This window comes from Cyclopterus lumpus, chromosome 15 (genome assembly GCF_009769545.1).
Source record: "Cyclopterus lumpus isolate fCycLum1 chromosome 15, fCycLum1.pri, whole genome shotgun sequence".
Classification (NCBI taxonomy): Eukaryota; Metazoa; Chordata; class Actinopteri; order Perciformes; family Cyclopteridae; genus Cyclopterus; species Cyclopterus lumpus.
This window is the reverse complement of record NC_046980.1, coordinates 16,720,713-16,743,361: the sequence shown is the minus strand read 5'-3', so window position 1 is coordinate 16,743,361 and position 22,649 is coordinate 16,720,713. Positions and strand designations below refer to the sequence as shown.

At 41.1% G+C, this 22,649-nt stretch overlaps 2 protein-coding genes across 4 annotated transcripts; both read right to left on the bottom strand.

Moving 5' to 3' along the window:
- Positions 1 to 935: 935 nt before the first annotated feature.
- On the bottom strand, positions 936 to 6,175 carry LOC117744314 (opsin-5-like). The gene is made up of 6 exons (XM_034552511.1): positions 6,037 to 6,175; positions 4,871 to 5,076; positions 2,905 to 3,004; positions 1,857 to 1,961; positions 1,544 to 1,767; positions 936 to 1,391 (listed from the first exon to the last, which is right to left on the bottom strand). Exons 1-6 carry the CDS (start codon positions 6,173 to 6,175, stop codon positions 936 to 938), a joined length of 1,230 nt encoding a protein of 409 aa, XP_034408402.1.
- An 11,918-nt stretch (positions 6,176 to 18,093) lies between these two features.
- Positions 18,094 to 22,016, bottom strand: spast (spastin). 3 transcript variants are annotated; one of them, XM_034552563.1, is made up of 16 exons: positions 21,284 to 22,016; positions 21,108 to 21,191; positions 20,948 to 21,031; positions 20,706 to 20,863; positions 20,486 to 20,619; positions 20,302 to 20,395; positions 20,138 to 20,212; positions 19,969 to 20,040; positions 19,781 to 19,856; positions 19,580 to 19,671; positions 19,390 to 19,469; positions 19,261 to 19,303; positions 19,077 to 19,156; positions 18,920 to 18,990; positions 18,781 to 18,821; positions 18,094 to 18,692 (listed from the first exon to the last, which is right to left on the bottom strand). In XM_034552563.1, exons 1-16 carry the CDS (start codon positions 21,384 to 21,386, stop codon positions 18,567 to 18,569), a joined length of 1,413 nt encoding a protein of 470 aa, XP_034408454.1. In that variant the 5' UTR covers positions 21,387 to 22,016; the 3' UTR covers positions 18,094 to 18,566. The 3 variants fall into 3 exon arrangements, with proteins under 3 accessions (XP_034408454.1, XP_034408453.1, XP_034408455.1); XM_034552562.1 differs by having other exon boundaries at positions 20,948 to 21,034; positions 21,284 to 22,009; XM_034552564.1 differs by lacking the exon at positions 19,969 to 20,040 and having other exon boundaries at positions 20,948 to 21,034; positions 21,284 to 22,010.
- Between the last annotated feature and the right edge of the window lie 633 nt (positions 22,017 to 22,649).

Here is a 22,649-nt window from a genome sequence, read left to right as displayed (position 1 = left end):
ACACACACACACACACACACACACACACACACACACACACACACACACACACACTGTTAGTCGATTGGCACACAAGCTGCTGCTATCATGTAGACTATATATGGATGTTTCTGTTGAAGCTGATTACCATTTTGATTTAAAGGGTTTAAGGGCTGGAGTAAAAGAGCTCATTGTGCGTGTGATTATTGTATTTGCAGAAAAGCCGAAACCACCTCAGGAGCCTTTTCTTTTCTTTTCTTTTTTTAAAATTAAGCCTTGAAGTAGATAATTGTCTTGATGTTGCTAGAAAAAAAAAGTTCAGGGTGACTCATTTCTCTTTCAACAGTGCCAGCTTGTCAGCAGAAATACATCCACCACATGCATGGAACAGTGGATTAGTTTTATGATTTCTGTAAACAAAATAGAGCCCCCCTGCAATAACAGACGTGAGGCTTGAGTTAATGGAGACGTAAAATTACACAATTATAGGCAAGTGGAAGTGAAGTCTGGCATTTATCAGGGAACGATGCATTTATATGAGATCTGTTGGCACGAGTGCCCTCAGGGGCAGTGAGAGAAATGGTAGAATGTTGTGCCATATCATGCTTCAGTTGAACTGCGGGCAGTTCAGTGTTTCCAGATGGTATCTTACATCTGTCTCACTACATTACTGACTGCACATCCCACCAGGGGATAGTTATGAGAATATTCAGGTAAATCAGTTATGCGATGCTGCACGCTATATGTCGCTGCTAACAATTTGGATTGAATGAATTGAATGATCGCTTTAAAAAAGAAAAAGAAGCTGGAGATGAAAACTCTTGTTTCATCAAGTGTGAAATCAGATTCAGAAAACAATTTCAGAACATTGGTTACACATACAGTTTATTAACACGGGTAAGACCAAAAAATACCAAAATATTCTCAACCTCCCCGTGTAATTCAAGCATTGGTCCTCAGAACCTGTCACACCAGTACTCTGATGTTTCAATGTGTGAGGGCAGGTCAATGTTGTAGACCCCCTGTGGGTCAGTTGGAGGAGTCTGAGGAGGGCTGTTTACCCCTGAGTCGCTGTCAGGATTGGATGCGGCGTATTTCGCCTCCAGCTTCTGGGCGGGAAATGATGCAGGTGGTGGCGGGGCCTCAGCCTTGGGTTTGATGTTTTTAAAGTGTTGCAGATGCACCACCTCCCTGTGCTCTTGTGTGCACGGCAGCAGCACAGAGATGTCCTTGCGAAACTTGGAGCTCATGCCGAAGTAGATGAGCGGGTTGTAGAAGCTGGCAGACTTGGCGAAGAGACGGGTGATGATGCTGGTCGTGCTGGGCACATGGAAGCCCCAGGCTGACCACATAGACACCACTGCATATGGGGACCAGGCCATGATGAAAGCTGTGCAGATTACAATGGAAATCTGTAGAGGAACATGATGCAACAGTTGGAATACCGTGAGATAAGGTTTATTACAGACAGGGCACTTTTAAGAAGCTATTTAAAGAGTCTCATTTTATTTGTCCAATAGTCTCTCCAAGATAAACCACACAAACAAACTATTGTTTTCCCTACCCTTGTGACATCTCTCTCCACCTTCCTTTGACGGGTGGTGAGGAAACCGTCAGCTGACATGGCATTAGTGCTTTTCACTGTGTTGATAATGGAGACGTAGGAGAAGAGCATAATCATCACAGGGATGAAAAAGCAGAAGATTAGGATGGAGATTATGTAGGACTTGTGGATGGTGGAGTAATTGGCTTTGGACCAGTCCACCTCACAGGTGCCATAACCTCGATCTGAGAAACAGAAGACACAGAGTTTAGATCCATGTTTTTAAAATAAAGTCGTATACTCCTTTCTTCTGGGTCAGTGTGTGAGAACAGACCGGTGAAGCTACCCCAGCCCAGCAGAGGAGCGACGGACCAAAACATCGCTCCGGTCCAAATGCAGATGAGCGATACGGCAATGGTGTTAAGGCTGATACAGTACGCTGTGGAAACACACAGCAAGGACAATGAGTACAACACAATATTCCCAGGTTATGGAACAGAGATTGTGATTGTTTGCTGTTTGAAAAGGTTCAATGTTTGGACTTTTGAGAACCCCGGGGCGGAAAAAAGTGAGAGGCACTTGAAGATGCAGCATTCTTGACTTGTTATGAATGTCAAGACTGTGACATTTATTGAACAATGAGCTCTTTTCTCATATTAACAGCCTTTTCAAACATCTGCGACTGAAAAGAACCTCTGTGGACCAAGTACGCATAGCTTTGTGTTCAGGGCAAGAAAGAAAATAAATTTCTGAGCAGCACTCACACATCTTATGTCAATATTCCACAAGAGGTGCAATACAGTGTGTGACAGATGATTGCCAACACTGTATGGATGCTTGGAGTCCTGGAAGTCTACCTGGCCTAAATTCTTTTCATTTGGACCTAAAATGATGTTGCATTTTATTTTCTTAATCGGATTTACATCCCTCTCTTTTGCTGTTTGCAGGAGTTACAGCTGCACTCTGGCGCACAACGCATTTGATGATATCCCACATGTACCACCAGTGTTGATAGCTTAACCACCATTGTAAAAGAAAAACACACATTTTATGATCAGAAACAAACACACTGAAAACACTTGCTGACAACACAGGCCGTTGCTCAACCTCATTTCCATACAATTAAGACATTCTTCAGCATCACTTACACCCGTAAATAGAAAATGTCACCTCAAGTTAACTTAATGACATGTTGTCAAGATGGAATTGCTGGAGACAAGTGGTAGTAATTCCCACAGCTGAAGTCAATAATAAGGTTTTATTATCACTCAAAAGCACACTTTTCAGTGAGATAAGAACTGCTGGAATGTGAGGCGGGTGAGACGCTGGTCTGAAGCTTTCTTTATGTTCTCTCAGTTGAATTCAGGGATGTGAGATCTCACCTTTGTTTGGGTGACATCCCTTGATGTATCTGGTGATGCTGATGACGGTCAATGTGTTGATACTCGCGAGGCCAAAGAGCAAAGTGAAGAAACCGTCTACCTAGAGGAAAACCGAGATAGTGGTTAGTGAATCACGTCCTGGAACGATCTTTGAAGCCTTGGGGCTTCGATCCATTGTCTGCCTAATAGTTCCAGGCTAGCTTTGGACTGATGGAGATGCTGCAGCTGAAGGACACGCCCTGTCTTTTAGCTGATATGCTCCAGACCCAGAGCATTTCCTGATGTGAGCTGCTGGCTTTGTAACTTGTACGATCAGCACTTAGGAATTTCATTATCGCTGTTAATAGAGTTAACCTTGATTTCTACAAAAATTTGGTGGAGAAAACCGTTCAATGACTGCCAATGGTAAGCCTTGAAGCTTTTTAGCATTCAGTCCGTTGTTTGAGAAGATGATCTTTTAAATACAGCTCTCCTTAAAGGGAATTATGCTACTGTGTTTCAGACTGGCTCCAACTGTGCGACACCCAGCTCCTTGCTGTGCCATTTCCAGGGGACATGGATCATTTAAGGTCCCTTACTGATTGCTCTCTTGATCTTCCTTAGTCCTAATCCTATTACTGTCAGTCGTCATGTTTTTTGACCCTCAAATTTGGCCAATTATTGGTCTGCCGAAGTCTAAGTCTGTACGGTTGAAATTCTGCAAATCTTATACTTTTAAAAATAATTTAGGCAGGTGGCTTCTTGAAATTTGGTCCTCCCAGATCATCTCACAGTATAGCGGTTCACTTCTGGTGTCTGACTTGGCTCACAAGAAAATATGTTGGACCATAGAACAGGTATCAGAAAAGTAATGACTTAAATTCACAGTTGTATTTCATACGCTGCTTTGACACTGTACTTCCCTTTGCTACATCAAAGGGTCCCATAAGGTTGTGTCATATTGAGTAATGTCCTGTCCCACAGGGTGCAACACACTGGGATCTGGCTCGGCTTTCAACTGTTCGTGTCCCATCATGCTCCATGCAGTAATCTGCAAATGCTCCTGGCATGCCTGTCTGCTTCACGTTCCTGTTTCTATCCTCTATTTCTGTCTCCTCTTACTTTCCCCTCATTTACCTCTATCACCCTCCCAGGGGAAGGTGCAATGAGAGGGGCGCACTGCTGCTATGACAATATTTCTCCTTCACCTGAAAACCTGAGATTGGATGCCTGAGAGATGAGATCGTTCCAGTGGCTGTACTGAAGTGTAAAAGCAGCAGGCATTGATTTGCAATATCTCTCTCACCCAGGTTTTGGGATTTACACTCTTGAGACTGAAAGTGTTCTGGTTACACCGGCTTGTTTTCGTTCAATCACAGATATCACGGTTTCCACCACAGCCTTGAGCAAGAAAAACACCCTGGACGAATTCCAAGTCAAAGTATGGCAACTATTTAATTTCAAGCTGAGACTGTGGGAGGAGAAAAACATAGAAATTCTCTAGTAACATAGGAGCATGTGATCAAATCATGCAATCGTGTCTGCAGTTCTTATTTGTTTCGTGTTTGACAGGTGCCATGCTGCTCGAAGAGTTTCCCCATTTAAAGGCCTCCACAGTGGTAATCTTATTATAGATTTAACCTCCAGCCCACATGGCTACTAGCATAATCCCTGACACACACACATACACACACACACACACACACACACACACACACACACACACGCACACACACACACACACACACACACACACACAAACACACACACTTTACTGTAAGACTACCACAGATTGATTAGTCTGGCCATTTCGAACCAACCCATTAACTAATTGTTAATGCTGTAATTGGCAAAGCAATTTACATTTGGTTGGAAATGTATATATATATATACCGGTATATATATATATAATGTATTAAATCAATAATAAGTTATTCTTTCAAATAAAACTCTTTAAAACCAAGTATTGTCTTAATGCGGCTTTTACCTGGCAGGTCCAGATCCAGGTGATTACATACCCATCATCCTTGAAGATATTGAAAATTTCCAGGATCCCTCTGGAGTAGCCAAATATGGAGATGCTCGCATCAGAGATGGCAAGATTTAAAGTGAGGAAATCTGTTGACTGAAGCGAGGCTCGCTGTCTGTACAGGACAAACATCACTAAACTGTTTCCAAACCAGGACAGCCATCCTATAGAGAAGCACATATAAGCATATTCAGTGAATACTTAGTGACCCACATATTAATTGGTATAGTAAAGTACATTAGATTACCTGGAAAAAAGACTAAAACAGTAGAGTTGTGTATACTATAGTACGGTATTGTATAGTATAGTAGTAGATTAGTGTAGAGTATACATGTGGATCACATTATTTTATAGTATGATAAAATAAAATAGAAAAGAGTGGAACAGAGTATAGAATTGTCTTGAGTTATGTAGCAATTGTGGGTAGAGTATTGTATCATAAAGTACAACAAAGTAGAGTTATAGTATAGTAATATATCTGTATAGTAGATACAAACATCATAACATTTTAGTATAGCTTAGAAAAGTGTATTGTATTATATTATATTGAATTACATTCAATTCTAGTATAGCTTAGTATACAATAGCATAATGCAGAATAGTAGAGTAGAGTAGTATTGTATCACCTGGAATTATAACTGCATATGTTTCACGTTTATATATAGTATCATGGCATTTAGTGTAGTATAGTGTAGTACAGTGACAATAGAGTAGAGTATAATAGAGTGGATAGTATAGCAAAGTACAGTCAATAGAGTGGGACATATTAGAGCAGAGTTAAATTGAGGAGACTACAGAGGTATAATATGTTGCATCCAACTGTTGCTCGTTCCTGACCCTTTTATTGTGTTAGCTGCTAAACTACTCAACATGTGTCATTATAGAACAGAGACCAGAGACCAGAGTAGCGCTACTCCTCTTTCGTTGGATAACAGTGGCAAAAAGCCAAGAGATACCTTGTCTTTTCAGTCTGTGTTACTCAAAATCCACCAGCAGACAGACCACACTGTCTGTGTCAGCGGTGCACTGGCCTCCAGAATCATGAGGCACAACCCTGGTTTTTGTTTGTTGTTTCATTGACATTATAACGTTTTGGACAGTCCAGTAGATGATGGTTGACTTACCCAACACTAACAGATAGACTCCAATGAGAGTTTCTCCTTGTTCGGACAGAGGGGGGTCTGCATTCATATTACTGAGGTTATTATTCCTCCATGGAATATTCATAACCTTCACAGGAAAATCCTTCAACGTTATTTCCATGGCCTGAGTTTTTGATGCTAAGGCATGAATCCGAGATGTCCTCAACAGTAGGTCTGCTCTCCTCTGCTTTCAGTAGACACAACTGTGTTACATCAAGGGGAATGTCCAGTCAGTTCATTTTAAATCCAGCTTAGACGCAGTCACTAATACCTCCCCACTCACTGTCCAAATGATTACACCTGTAATCCTGTCTATTTCTTAGCAACTAAGCAGATAGAGATTTTGGGTGAAAATCCAAGCCAAAGGGTAAATGTCTAGTCAGCCGGTCCACTAATGTAAATTATATTTGCGGGGGGGATTTCCTCTAAGGCTCATTTCACACAAAGACGAGTCCAAACCTATTTAATTATTTATCATATCACAAAGTAATATTTTTTTGCCTGCTGCAGATTCACATACATATTTGTATGCGATGCAGTTGTGTTTAGCAGCAAACTTATGTGAAGTTGGATGTTTGAATTTTCCTCAAGAATAACATTTAAAGTTACATAGTATGTGCAATTCTCAGCCAAACACATTTGTAACAAAAGTTAAAGTAAACAAAAGAAAAAAAGAAAATTAAGTCATTCACTCTTTTGTGACATGAAATGTCCAAATTTGTTACTTCTTAGCACATCTTACCATCAGCAAATTAGGTATTGATAAGGGAAACTTACTAAAAACAATTGAAGAAATAAGACTTAGTCAGTTAACTTAGCTGAGCAAAAAGACTGGAAACCACTTCATACTGTACAGATATAAGAGCAGTATCAAGCTTCTCATGTAACTCTCTGCAAGAAAGCCAATAAGCGTATATTCCCAAAATGTTTATTCCAAACTTCACCAATATTGTTTGTTCAAATAAAGGCAACATGGAGAAACATCTTGTCACTTTATATTGTCTGGAGCATCTCATCTCCAGAGACATGTTCTAATGTTAACTAATGACATCAGAAAAGGGTCACGCAGGTGATGACTTGCAGTGCAAACATTCATCTAAATGTACATAAGGCCAGAAGTATCATATAAAGTATAACTAAGACTGCGTGAGCGTATGTGTGCACCATCAAATTCCCTGTGAGAACATTTAGCACTTGAAGATTAAAGTATTATATAATTTATTCGAGAAGAGTTTGGGGATTTCACTAAAGCGTGCAGATTTATTTTTATTGATTTAAACCCTTTTGTTGTGTGCAAACTTACAATTGCACCACATGTACCCTCCTCCAACTTTCTCCTTGTCACAGTGAGTTTCTCTGTGGCAACCCATATACAGCAGGGTTAACCTGAACCCCCCCAGTCTGTGTTCAGATCACAGTGTGCACCTTGTTTTCTTCCTCTGGCCGCCACAGAGCAGCTCTGCTGGCCCTCAGGATGTGGAGGGAAGGGCCGCCGCTGCTGCCAGATGCCTCGGTGCTTCCGAGTCCTCCTCATCAAACCTTTTCTTTGAGCCTCGGAAAGCCAGTCCGGAGAGAGAGACGGAGCTGAGGGGAAAGTGAACCTCTGACCCCAACTGTCACAAATGCAAACACTAAACTCAGTCATCGCTCACCACTACCCAGAGACGCCATACGACACAGCTTCCGCTCTGCAGTGATCCCTGTGCACGCAGCCCAGAGAGACTGAGAGGTTTTCTGATGCCTCTGTTGAGTCTTCTGGTGAAAGGGGATAATGTGATAATGGTTGTGGGAGGCACAACTCACAGTGCCAGATGTTGAGGTGCAAGTCTGCTGCGTGACAAGTGTTATTGTCTCTAATGTGAAGTCATGGCATCATTGTTAACGCAATTTCCATGAATGATCCTCATACCTAGAGTTGTTAGGAAGGCCATCATTGTACAGTGAAAGTGAGGAGATCAGTCTGTCTGGCATCAAGTGAGCAGCGCTTCTCGTGTTGAGGACAGCTGCTACTGAGATGTTGCTGCCGCTAAGATAACAGGTCAAAGGCCAAACAGGAACCTGCATTCAGCAGGTGCTAAGGAGTGTGAAGGCGGGACCATAGTCGTCCTCGACATGTATGCTCTATTTCTGGCAAACATCCACCGCTGCATATTTTTACATATTTAGTTTGCAAAGCGAAGCAGTAACATTGCACAGTGTACTGTTCAGGTGTTTGCATCTTATAGGGTGATAACAAGATTAGCTTAGCTGGTGTGTGTGTGTGTGTGTGTGTGTGTGGTGTGTGTGTGTGTGTGTGTGTGTGTGTGTGTGTGTGTGTGTGTGTGTGTGTGTGTGTGTGTGTGTGTGTGTGTGTGTGTGTGAAGCTTGCCGGTCATAGTGCAGCCATAGTGTTGCCAGTGTATCATTAGGCTTATGATGATTACTCTCCTGTGTGTCGTGCGAAGCCTGGGATGTGAGGTTAAAAGCTCACAACTTTCCAAACGGAAAATCACAGACACAGATACTATTATGAAGGTGTGTGTTAAAGGCTGCGAGCTGTCTGAGGGCAACAAAGCCTCTCTTCACAGAGGACATTCACCAGGTCAAGAGACCAGTACGGGATCGGCCTAAAACGGTGTACACACTTTCTCTCTCCCTGTCACTAAACGAGACACACAGGGACTGCTTGTATGAAGGCTCCACACATTGCGGAGGTAAATGGCTTGCCTGTCATTTTGTGGGTCAATCTTTGCATGATATTGGTAAAGTGTGTCCTTCACGGCAGTAAAAATAAATCTATACTGCCTTTTAGTTCACAGCTATTTAAAGACGCAAGATGTTGGCCTCCAGTTGTCAAGAGGACATTTGTGACAAAGTTTGTTCAAGGAGGTTTGTCAAAATCTGACCTTGTTAATGTGTTGCCTCCATAGAGGCTGGTGGACTTATGACCTCTAAACATACAAAGCTCAAAGCAGCTAGATAAGATGATTTAATGTGAAAAGAAAAAAAAAGGAAAAAAGTACAACCTTTTTAAAGACATTCAGCTGGCTTGCTGGTGAAGATGGCAATGGTCCAGTAACCACTTCTGCCTGCCCACAGCATGTCCCCACCTCCTTCTCAAAGGGTTTGAATCTCTTAGGAGTGATATTGAATCTTACACGTTGTCCCAGCTATTCATCTTACCGTGTAAGCTACAGATGATGCAATTAATACAGCACATGCATGATGTTGCAGATAAAAAGTACAAAAAGGTCTACATTCCTCATTTGGATGATATGAATATTATACTTTATATGTGTGGTAAGACCTTGACAGTGTGATAACCCCACTTGAGAGATCCATGGCTCTGAGGTTTCTGAAATGCTCGTTTGTAAAATCCCTCAGTGAAGCGCACAGTTCATGCAGTGACTTTACCACAAAGACTGGACTGTTGTCCCTCTTTCACCTGCACCTTCACATTTCTTTACACTTACAAGGCAGAAGGTTACTGCTTAAAATATAATTACGTCAAATCAAGTGCATGGCGTTACGGAGCTTTTGTTTTGCTATCCTGTTGAACTTCAACACAGGAAAAGAACACTTGGTGTCATTAGTTTTATCTGCAACTCATATATTCAGTAGAAAGGAGCTGCACTGTTGTCTAGCATGCTTTTTGGATAATACCCCATGATAAACCCCATAGGAAAAGAATAGATGAATGGTGCAGTATGAATTTAAAAGCAACTAGTGAACACAGGCTCTGTGTCGAGCCCAATGAGCCATGTGGATTGGTTTTGTGGTTCAAGATCTTTGGCTCTGAACCGCATGCAAACATTTATTTGGGCACTGTGTCCAGTTTCCAATTTCTCCTCCAGAGAGTTTGTCTAAGCAGGTAACTTATGCAAGTAGGTCTTATTGAGGGTTGAATACACACCATTCCCGAAGGGGTCTGCACATCATTTTTGACATGAGGGGATATTTTGTCAAAATAGGGATGCAAAAATGATAATTATAAAATTCAACTGTACATCCTGTTGGGCTATGGACATAATCAAATGCAAAAAAACGTGTCTCTTTTCCAAAAGGAGAACTAAATCGAACACTCATACCTTCAGAGATTTCCAAGGATCTGTAATTGACATCCTTTCTGCATGGCCAACTGTTTAATGTCTGACAGACTGTGGCTTCTGCTTCCACTGATGATTAGCTCGAGTAGCCGGCAGTCTCTTTAGAAAAGCGTGACCCCGTTAACAACAATGGATGTTCTCAGCTGTCCTGACTCGCCATCAGGGTCGCTGAGTTGACCCTTGTGCGACAGAAGGTTAGTGGGCCAGACCATTATCCGCTCCCTCAACTAGTTATCCTGAAAGATGACACTTTGATTACCCATGATTCATGCCTGTTTGAGCCTAATTAAGAACTGACCTTCTGACCGCTGGGTGAATGTGGAGCCTTCAATGCCTTTGGTTATCAATTACTGGATTTCAGATGTAGTTCTAAATATTTTGAGGATATAGGACATGGCAGAAATGTGAATGCACTAAAACAATGACATTACTTTAGATGCTATGAAAAATAAATGTACATATTGCGGTAATTCACATTTAGGGTCACAGAGGGTTAGGGTTGGAGTATGCCAGCAGGCTTTGGATGACAGGCAGCAAAACGCTTCTGACACATAATTTTTCAGAATACAAAGTGATATAAAAGTAACTCTTGGCAAGAAAGTGAATACGTTTCCCAAGGTTTCCATGGTGTTGTGTCATGGAAACCCCAATACATTTTGATTTTTGTTTATTCACAGACATTGTGTTCAGCTACTTTCTCTAGTTCATTTTATATACGACGGTTCAAATTTCTGTCTGGTCTTACTTGAAACGAAGCGCTTCCATGACCAGCTGGTCAGCATATCAGACGGTTTGTAGGGACTCACCGAGGAGTTCAACACCCATCTGTAGAACACCTGGCAAGGTCCAGGCATCCACTTAAAATACCAACCACATGGTATTGTATGTTAACAGTGTCTGTCGCTGATAGAACAGATGAGCCAACAGACCAAATAAACACTCCTCTGGCCTTCACTGCCTAAATTAAAACCATTACTCATCACAATCTGTTTTGAAATCTAGTTCAAATTTACAATTTGATAATAAATCTGAGTAATGAAAGGATCCGAAGGAAGGATACTATAAATTGACTCATCCTTTGAGGATCCCAGGGGCATATGTCCCATAAATAATGCCTCCTGGTGTTATATCAGCCCAGTTATTCATCTGATCACAGGTAGCAACGTGATCCTTTCCTGCCCTGCCTGCAGGAGACCTGTTAAAGTGCTCGATTTTGGCAACTCGTTACAAAACTCCAAAAAGTTGAGGGAAGCTGCAGATTCAGGTGATAATTCTCTGTAGATCCATCACTGCAAGCAACTCTTTTGTACATTTTCAAAATGTTGTTCAGTGTTATGTACAGTATATCATTAATCACAAAAAGCAGCCACACATGCTCTTCATTCATGCTTATTAATTATCTTTCATGATCGTTAAATACACCTCTCACTGTGGAAACAAGCTCTATGGCTGCCAGGCTTGGATTACTGCAATACGGATGGCAGTTATCAGTCGTTCCACTGTGCACATTGCAGAGGTTAATTCACACTTTACTTTAATTACACAGTGATTTACACAGGATGCTTCAATGGTGCACATTAAACTTTATAACCCTTGGTGCTGCGCTACCCTATGATATATCAGAATCCTAAACTAAGACATCTAATAGTCACTGCAGTCATCTCCAAGTTTTCTTGCTGTTCCTGAACCGTTTGCTCATTTCACCAGGATGTCTTTGATAGATTCTGATGTCCAGCACACGTTGACACTGATGTGTAATCAAATGCTGGAGAACACTATGTTAAATGAACCATTATAAACAAGTGTACATTAAATCTACTGGCGATCACTCTAAAATTGGCTTCTGTAATGAGGGAATGAACAAGTTAAAAGGTTTGAGCTCTAGACACGTTTTGGTACTGTCGACGTGGATTGAAGGCGTATTAGAGGTCATATTTCACATCCATCAACAACCTTATTTGAAATGTTTTATTGAGATTGCCAAAGAAGGCTTACAGTATGTATGCCAACATGTTCAGATCTGCAAACCTGTGACTCTGCAAACAGTTTCAGTCCTTCAAGGTTCTTTTGCTAATGCCAATGCAGAGATGTGTGTTTTGCAAAACTTACTGAAAGAAGCATTTATATTGCTAATTATATTGAAACCAGATTATCATTTTATGCAAGTAATATTTAATGGTGGGGTTGGCTGATATTTTGTTGAATTTATCATTACATCCTGACAGCAATCAATGCTGAATGAATCTAATGCTCTGACACAAATGTAAATGGACTATGGAGTCTATTGCATTTACGTTTACATGTTATCACACTCTTTTTGTGTCAAAATGAAAATGCAATCAGTCAGTCCTCTTGTTAATGGTTGTTATGATTAATGATTGAGAGATGAAGCTTCATAAAGGATTGAAGCTTTCAAGCAAATTGGTCGACAGAAGAGTTCATTTCTCAAAGCCAAATGTCCTGACAAAACCATCGGTGTTGGGTTCTGTATTTTGTGTCAGTAGGCTATTGCCCTTGAGTGTAATGCATCAAATGTGTGTAAATCTATCCTTCTCCCCAGATGGACAGAAGTAATAGAGATGTCATGTGTACAGAATGAAGAACATAACAGAGTTACAACACATTCAAGTAATATGACAGTAATGATTCATATAACGACCAAAAATAACAGCAAAAGTGGATTTAACAATGATTACAAAAGCATTAATAGTATTGGCAATACTGATTGCAATGCAACTACCGGTAATAATAATAATAATAATAATAATAATAATAATAATAATAATAATAATAGTGTCGGGCAGGACCAGGTTCCAGATAAAACCACAATCCATGTAAACCTGTGAGGCAGGAAAGCACAAAGACTCTGGAGAAGGAGCAAAGTTAGTAATGTGCATTAATGGTGCATGAATTCATACAGAAGGAGATAAAGAAGGGTGGGAGTCAGCAGGAGGCAGGAGGCAGGAGGACCACGGTCCAGATAAAACCACGATCCAGGGAAACCTGTGAGGCGAGAAAGCACAAAGACTCTGGGTTTAATAATGTGCATTAGTGGGACATTAATTCATACAGAAGGAGAAAGAGAAGAGAGGAGCTCAGTGTATCCTCAGATGTCCCCCAGCAGTCTAGGCCTATAGCAGCATATCTAGGGACTCGACCAGGGCAAACCTGAGCCCTGGCTTGATCGATAGATATAATTTAGTATCATCTGCATAAAATGAAAGTTTATGGAGTGTTTTCTGATAATATTGCCTCAAGGAAGCATATATAAGGTGAATAAAATTGGAACTCCGTGACGTTGGTGTTCATCGAGGCTTCATCGTTTACATAATACAAATTGAGATCGATCTGATACATAGGATTTAAACCAGCTTAGTGCGGTACCTTTAATGCCAATCAAATGTTCTAGTCTCTGTAATAGGATGTCATGATCAATGGTGTCGAACGCAGCACTAAGGTCCAACAAGACAAGTACGGAGACAAGTCCTTTATTAAAGTTACATCTAGAGAACCATAATAAGCCCTTTTGTCTAATTTTGATGTTGAAGAAAACACACTTGTTCCATAAGTTGTTCAAGACACATACTGCTAGACTGGTATTTCCTAGACCACATGAATTAGGGCTGGGGCTATTTGTCGACAAAATAAATGTCATTGATTACAACAATACATCAATTTTAATAACGTGCGTTGGCGCGTCGCATAATGACTGTGCTCAGTGAAAACATGGATACGCTAGAGAACAAGAACAACTTTGCCCACAATCCTTTAAAGTGTGGAAGTAATCAAGACAACGCTGACTGTTTACTTTTTGTCCCCAACAAAGAATTATATACCGAGAATATCAACACACGCAATGTGTTTCTTTAAGTTTTAATCACAAAAAAAACAAAACATATATATATATATATATATATATATATATATATATATATATATAAAACTTGTTAGCTTAGGGCACCGATGTGCCAACATAAAGTCTGACAGCAGCAGCCATGACTGTATTCTTGTTTAAGTGTAGTTTACGGCTGTGTCACCATAATCACTCCCTTGTTCACTCATTCACTACTCCTAGTAGGCGCTCAACAGTTCTCCCTATACATATTTATATAGCAATAATTGGGGATTTTGGACACTCACTGTCTATGGACACTCACTCATAGACACTATTTCTTATCCTATTGTGGAAATGTTAAGGGGACTATCTAGTGGATACATTTCCATACTCTAAATGTTGACAATCAATATAAAATGGTTAACCATAAATGTTATGCACTATATAGCAAATAGGGAGTGAACACCTACGACTGATCCACGTTATCAGCTGAGATATTAAAAGTCGCCCAGCCTGGCCTTTAAAAATAGTTTATTATTCAGGATTGTCCTGTGTGAGTTCACTTGAAGTGCAGTCGAAGTTCACCTCACTGTCATTTAGAGACATTTGCCCGGTGACTAAAACATATTACTACCTTCAACTATAACATGATATATATCGTGAACATCATCCCTTCATCTTTTTTAAATATTAGTAGTTTTTAGTCCTGGACTCTGAAGGGAGGGTTTATACTAATAAAGTATGAGATGGGAATGGGCTGGTAGTTTATTTGCTGCACAATGAACCTGACCGAGGTCAAAGGTGGAGCTGCACCATCACTCCTGTCCTCACATGAATGACCCGAGGGAAGGGCAACAAAGGGATGAAAAGTGGAGGACAAGGGGGTTGGAAAAAGCGGGAATGACAGTCCTCACTGCACTTTCACTTTTCATCAAATGTTTTGGCTGCACACGGGCTGAAAGAATGCACCGCAGGGCAGCCTGCAGCTCACCTCGACCGTGCACCGCTCCCCACAGCATCCTCTCTCTGCCACTCCCTGATCCAAACCTACGTCTCAACATGTCCTCAGTCCAGGGCCAATGTGTATCCTGAACATCATCTTGGGACGATATTTGTCCACACTAAGACAAAAGAATTGTCTTCCGTTATTCTTATTTGATGGGTTTTCTTCAGAGGGCCACTGAGACTGAATACAGAGCTATTTAGAGAGTATTGCACAGACGGATAGAAGTCAAAGACAAGGGTTTGGCTCCTGATCACCTCAGAGGTGACTGAGGGTAATGGTTTTGCAGGTCATGTTGGTAAAGTTATGGCTCCCCTATGTCCATCGCTGCCTTTTACAGCTGTGTGTCTGTAGGCTGCAGTGGGAGGGGAGCTTAACTGGGTTCACTCTCAGGCATGGAGACATTGATCAATTATCTTATCTAAAATCCCCAGTGACTTAAAATAATTCCCTCCCTCTACTGATCAATCATCTACATACATACTCCAAGTTAGGGTTCCCTTCTCTACCTTGTAAAAAGGTGCTGACGTCCCAAATTAGAGTCCTGGGGTGTAAGACTAGCTATTACTGACCTAACCACAACCTACTGCTATAGTGAAGCGTCAGTTGGTTACTGTAAACTCTGTCCACGAATACAAATCAGGCAGCATAAACAAGCATCTCCTCCTGGTTACTCTCATTTTAGCTTTGATACATTGTGTTTAGAACTGAGAGTAGACGGCATCCTGTCACGAGTGTAATTTATGCTACTTCATTGAAGCTCCAAATACATCATTTACATTTTTAAATGTGTAACCTGTAGCTCAGTCAAAGCACCTGCTCATACCACATATTTAGAGATACATTCTTAGGAAAGGGCTAAATTCTATATCAAGATATATATATAAATATATATAAATATTTTGTTATATTTATTTAGATGTCAGCCTATATGTAATGCTTAAAAATACATTTTCAGAATGCCATTAACACATACAGTATAATGTGTGATCTTTGTTTAAGCAAATGCTGTCAAAGTTGAGATCCTACAGTTTTCATCTAAGATTGGTGTTATGATTTAGGATGACACTGCTGCACTAAAGACACAAGATAACGATTAAGGTTGGGGCTAAATGTGTCCCAGAGATATCAATGAGCAGAAAAAAAGGTAAAACAAAAAGGTAAAACTTCAGTATATATATATATATATATATATATATATATATATATATATATATATATATATATATTGCCGCTTCCCCCTAGAGAGAAAGATAATACTCCCATGGTAAATGAAGTTATGTATTGGGGGTGCAGGCCAGTGGAACAGTAGCAGCCAGTGCTAGGGAGTGGACCCACTCGGCCCTGAAGGCTCCCCACTGTGTACACCCTGAACCACATCTTCAAACTAAGGGCGATAAAGGGGCCAAATCCCACATCTTGTAGGAAATCCTTTTCCACCAGTTCAACAATTTACAATCAGGCTTTTCTTAAACATAACCATGGTCACAGCCACCCGCCGACATGTTGCTGCACAAAGTCACTGCACTGTCTTTCAGCAACTGACATACTACTGTACGGCAGGGCAATTGATAATTCACGCCAGGGTTATGATTAATACCTTCACAAACTCACAGAATAATCCCATCGGGTTTGAAGTGAGACACGTGCATTCACTTGAACAAAACCCTCCCATCCACATGCTGTTTTCATAAAGGGCCACTTGAAGAAACACTCACACTGTTTTCCCAGTCAGTCAGAGGTTCTCATTGTGTTGACTATTATTCTACGCTCTACAGGGTGGGCTATTTCACAGGAGGTATCGAATGATCACCTATTCTGTTTTCCCTTGAGTGGATGTAGTCACAGCATCAATGAGCCACTGTGGAGGTGCAGGCTTCTGACACGCAACCAAAAAAGGAAGCCGTCACTCATCTCTGAGGTTTAAACCACCTCAATAATGCTAAAAGGACACTTAAAGACCAGCATGAACATATAATTGCTCTCTACTGTAATTATAGGTTATATTAAAAATAAATACTTGTAAGAATGTTGATACAAAGTGATTAGCTCATGAGTTTATGTTCCGACATGCGAGTTGAAAGGTGTGAAAATAACAAAATAAATGGTCTTGCAACTAGTCCGCCATAAAGACCATGCTCTCAGTGAAGCGCAAACGGGGGGGGGGGGGGGGGGGGGGAAGGTGATGACTAAACCCTCACCCCAACACTCTCATTCCTGTCTGGCATCATGAAAGAAGCTCTTCAGTCATGACAAGTTAAAAAACATCCATCCAACATCTCTCCCCTGAGGAAAAGAGAGTAGACCTAGGTGTGGTCGCAGCTCTGGGGCGAGTGTTTTGGGTGTTGTTGGGTCCTTTTCTAAAAATGTCTTCTCATAGTAAAGTCAAGCACTTTAACCCGTAGGGCGACCTTTATTAGTTGCAGAACATGTTTGCATTTGCCGAGTCTGGAAAAAGATGATGCTGCTACCGGGCCACAGAAACCACAGTTGACCGTAGGAAGGGCCTTTGGGAGAGAGGTGGGATTGATGTTCCACTTTTCATTAGAAGAGTTTGGAGTGCTCTAAAATAAAGCTCTACAACTGACCACAATCATTCACTCAGCCATGCTGGTGACCAATCCGAGTCTGGAGCCTTGTTATTAGACGGCGGCTTGTTACGGGGTCTTCACCACAGAGCGGCGTAGTAATGTAACTTTACTTATCAACCGGTCCAGAGGCTTCCAAAGCACAACTATCCGACACACCCAAAACTGCAAACTTAATCCAATTCATCACTAAACACAGCAGAACATAGTTTACTCTCATTAATAGCAATAAACTGCATTCCACACATCAGTGGTTGCAGGTAAAACATTGTCGGATCCCAAAAAAGGAGTTTGAGCTGCAGGAAAGAGTCGTGGAAAACAGGTGAAAACAGACCTGCGGCTCCACCTACCTGCTAATGAGAGGATGTGTTGAAAGAATTAAACCGGGTATTTTTGTTGATTCATTCAAAAGAGAGCGATGTGATGCGTTTGGTCTTTGGGTGGCATAAAAGTTTTTAAGCAGTTATCAGTGTATGCTACTGCAGTTAGGACACAAAAAAGTACACAAAAAAATACATAAAGCTGGAGAAACTTTTATGGATTGTATTTATTGATGCATGAGGGAAGTAGGAGGCTCAATAAGTCTTCTACTTTCAAATACAATAAAAGTAGTTGTAAAACAAAACAAACAACAAAAAAACAGTTATGATACATTGTTTTTATTTCCCAATAATCATACTTGCATGTGCACAAGTACAGACACCGTTTGGTGAGCGATACCATCAACATGTCAAAACATCAGGTAACTAATAGATGTGTAAAATGTAATGTCAGGCAGGGTCAAAATAAACTTGCGGCCCTCGAGGCAAGAGAAAGATCACTCATAATTTTGCAGTACATTCTTGAGAATAAATAATACAATTTCAAGTAACAAGATAATGTTTAGGATTAACAATACAGTTTACTTGCCAGCAAAGCCTTCACAAAAAACAGGAAATGTTTTCTCAGAATCACACATTAAACTTTCTGCTTTTCCTTTTTTACAAAATTAAGTACAGAGTTTAAAAAGCTGTTGTGTCGCCAAAATCAGTGTTCCATTTGGTATACATATTAAGAGTTGCTGAGCTGACACTGGGCTTAATGCGCTTCAGGGAATCCTCAAAGTCCTTCATCTTGATGTTACGCATCTGTGTACCGACAAACAAGCATACAAATCAATACGGCTGCATACCGGTTCTTAAATAGGCAGAAGTGGTATTGTGAATATAGCGTTACCTCACTAGCAGCCATACTTCGGACTTGGTCTGGACCCAACTCTGTGTGAAAGAGAATTCGCATTAAAAAAAAGCTGCAGATTAGCTCATCACGGAGGCTGAAATATACACGACACTATGATGTGAGGAGGACATCTTACCTCTGATTGGCCCAAGCGCTGCATCTTTGGCTAAAGACGTAAGATCACTTCCTGAATACCCTGCACTCACTCTAGCGAGGTGAATATCAAGGAATTAATGCATGTGCACGCAATAAATAACGTAAAAGGCTGCATGGCATTTAAATATCAAACTCACTTTGCGAGAGAGGACAGCTCATTTTTGCTCAATGGATTCCTGTGCTTTTCCAAAAGGTTTTTCAGCAGTGTTAATCTGGTCTGAAGGAACAAGTTACATGAGAGAGATTGATATATATATATATATATATATATATATATATATATATATAGTAATAAACTGAAAATGGTTCCAATGTAAATACCTCCGCATCAGGCAGTGCCACATAAATCCTCTTTGCAAAGCGCCTGTAAACACGAGAGGAAAAGTGCAGTGAGCATGTAATAAATTAAGTACATAATAATTGTGCAGCGTGTGGAGTAGCAGCATGTACCTCAGTACTGCTTCATCGAGCTCCTGAGGCCTGTTGGTCGCCCCCATTACGAGCACCCTGTCATCCCCTCCCGACTGCACCTGAAACCAAGAAGCATTGTCTTGAATATGAAACTGAAGCTTTCCGAGATAACGATGACTGAAGCGCTCCGGGGCAGGTTGATGATAACGGTGTCAGAGGCTGCTCTCACCCCATCGAATTCAATGAGGAACTCGGTCTTTAATCGACGAGAGGCATCATGTTCTCCCTCCCTCCTTTCACAGAGCAAGCTGTCAACTTCATCTGGAAGAATTTTTCTTTTTAAATGAGCAGTTTATTTATGAGATGCAATTTTGGAGATAAAGTTGGCATTTGGGGCACAAGTCAATAAATAGACTAGAGTTATACGAACCGATAAAGATGACAGACGGCTGCAATTCTCTGGCAACTGCAAACAGGGCTCGTACAATCTTCTCGCCCTCTCCGACCTGTGATGGAGAAAGCAAATAAAGGTTTTTAAAAAACTACAAAAAAACCACTAAATTTAGTGTTGTGTGGAAACCTGCTACAGATAAAGAGCACTAAAAAGTGTTTTCATACATATTTAGATGTCAGAGTGGCTGCGCTGATGTTGAAGAATGTTGAATTTGACTCTGCAGCGACTGCTTTGGCCTGTAGAGGAAGCCGGGTTTGCAATTCAAATCATCGTACTGAAGCGGTTTGATCTGGACGAATGCGTTTGCTGTGTTGATAAGAACATTTTACTTACCAGCATGGTTTTCCCATTTCCAGGCGGGCCAAATAAAAGCAAGCCACGGGCCGGCGCTCTCAGGCCGGTAAAGAGCTGAAATGCATAATGTTACAAAAAGGTTTAATGTAAATCTGGAAAAAAAAGCAGAAATATAGTAAGCTGAGAAAAGATTGAGTGATCACCTCTGGTCTTAAGGCAGGGAGAATAACAATCTCTTGGAGTGCTTGCTTGGCCAAGTTCTGCCCCGCAATGTCTTCAAAGGAAACAGATGCTCCACTGCAATAAGCACAGGTGTTATTTATTACATTATTTAATTTCCACCAACAGCTGAATGTGCAGGTGTTGTAATACATTGCTTCTAAATACCTGTCGACAATTTCATTCATAATCAAGTTGGCCAGTTTGCTGTCCACATTCTTGAAGTTCTTCATGTCCCTCTTTGGTGGCTGTTTCCCAGCTGTGGGTTTCCCGTTTTGAGCCTTACCAACCCTGGGGGTCACCTTAAGCAGGAACAAAGACATCCACGTTTAATCAGAAATCTTTTTTTATATTTTATTATGCACACTAAATGTAATTTTAAAAACACCTTTGGATCAGTGGATCTGGATGGGGGTCTACCGAGAGTGGAGGGCCTGGTGTTGGTGGACACACCTCGCGCTGCATGCTGACTTTTAGGCACAGGCTTCGGTTGTGGAAGACTTGAAGTTTTCTGTGGATTACTCCTCTTAGATGCCATTGTCGCCTCTGTGAAGCGGGAACAGTATTCACATTAAGCATCACTGGTCCAGTCTAGACGTGGCCATGTCAAACAACCACAATGCCACTTACCCAAAATAGTGAGCCTATCTTTGGCCATGGTGAGATTGGTGACCATTTTATCTTGAAGTCTCTTTGCTCTGTCATATTGCTCCCCTGCTAACAAAACGTTGCGTGTGAGGCTCCCGCATGTCACACCCTGTGCAATCGAAAGTACGTTTGTATACTATACCTTGTCCCGTGATCTCTATGGCAATACCCCTCTCAAGCTCAGAAATCCCCTTCTTGTACCACTGCACAGCCTCCTCTGTGTCTCCTGGCGTCACAGGGAAGAGTGTGTGTTTATTACAAGATGCCAGAAAACACATCACACCGCCTGTCGGTCTGTCTTCCACACTGTAAACAAACCTGTGTCCGCTTCGTCGATCCTTAACGCCTTCGATACGTACTCAAAGGCCTGTTTGTGGTAGTTTGTAATAACTTCCCCACTGTCTTTGCTTTTACTTGCCATTGTTTTTGATCGACATTAACGTCACGCACGTTACCGTTTCCGCCTTCGTATTCGGCTCTAGCCCCGCCGCGACACCGGATACGATAACGGAAGGGTTGCCGTCTCCTCGTTCTCGGTTGTTACTCTGAGTTAGCCTCTTTTTAAGTGTGTACGCTTGATGCTAGTGCTCGCCATACCGCTCCGTTCAGACCCGACTGTATACAACAGGACGTCGTCGTCATCGATCGTTTTGCGGACCGACGTTTTGAAGCCTCGAGTTCAGCGTTTAGGCTGTCACCATCTTGGATTCCGGCTGTCGCCATTTTAACTTTTTGCAACCAGTGAACCGAAGTGAAGTATGGCGAAACATATAAAACACAAGGTAGCCCACCCTAAAGCATACCCTACTTTATGTTATATGTTACTTTAGTGGGACCATAATAATAACATAATTACTAAATTAACATCATACAGTAAACTCATGTTTACAATGTTTACTGAAGTAATAAATCAAGTGTGAAGTAGGGTCATTTTCTAATACACTTCACTACATTCAGCATTGTTTTTGCAAACAGAGGAGTCGCTCCCTAATAATGGAAGTTTAAAAGACACTTCCGCATTGGCTTCATTCCTTTCCGGCTCGATCCGTTCTGCGCATGTGCGGGAGCGCTTTCCGGGCAATTCTTGCTGGAAGACCCGCCTCTAGTCGCCTCTGATTGGCTACTTGCTGATAAAAACCGGAGCTTCGAACTAGATCCGCCGGGCCTGGGAGTGTCCAACATGCTCTGCAGGTGCTGGTCCGCCTCTCATCTTGCCTCTGCCTCTCCAGTATAATAAAGCCTCCACATTTTTAAAAACAAAATATGAAGAGTTTACTTAGATGTATCTATCAGACACACTTGTAAGAGTAATAATAATAAATAATCGAAATTAAAGTAGATTTCTTGCCTACAAAATAATCACAATTAAATTCAATAATGATATACGAAAGTTGTAAATAAAAAAAAACACTTGCACGCACACACACCCACACATACACGCACACACACACACACACACATTTTAAAACTGTATTAGTTTGTTTAAGGCTTTTAATTTCTGAAGTGTGGCCTATTAGTGGGAAGTGGTCAAATGTTTAATAAGTTGTATGACTGCCATATTAAATACATAGTAGTATGGAATAACCCTCAACACATCTAAACTTTCTGGAACAGATTTGCATCAACTAATTGAACCATATCTACTATCTTGGGTTTATTTATTTGGTTTAGTTGTGACTTTAAC

What these genes read in the sequence shown, in the direction of transcription:
- LOC117744314 (XM_034552511.1), bottom strand. Translation starts at nt 6,175, where the DNA reads ATGGAAATAACGTTGAAGGATTTTCCTGTGAAGGTTATGAATATTCCA. An exon ending in AGTCTATCTGTTAGTGTTGG is followed by an intron (nt 5,077 to 6,036) that starts GTAAGTCAACCA and finishes GCTTCTCTATAG; the next exon opens with GATGGCTGTCCTGGTTTGGA. An exon ending in CCTGGATCTGGACCTGCCAG is followed by an intron (nt 3,005 to 4,870) that starts GTAAAAGCCGCA and finishes GTTTTCCTCTAG; the next exon opens with GTAGACGGTTTCTTCACTTT.
- spast (XM_034552562.1), bottom strand. Translation starts at nt 21,386, where the DNA reads ATGGCAAGTAAAAGCAAAGACAGTGGGGAAGTTATTACAAACTACCAC. An exon ending in GAAATGGGAAAACCATGCTG is followed by an intron (nt 20,041 to 20,137) that starts GTAAGTAAAATG and finishes CTTCCTCTACAG; the next exon opens with GCCAAAGCAGTCGCTGCAGA. An exon ending in CTCGATGAAGCAGTACTGAG is followed by an intron (nt 19,304 to 19,389) that starts GTACATGCTGCT and finishes TCGTGTTTACAG; the next exon opens with GCGCTTTGCAAAGAGGATTT.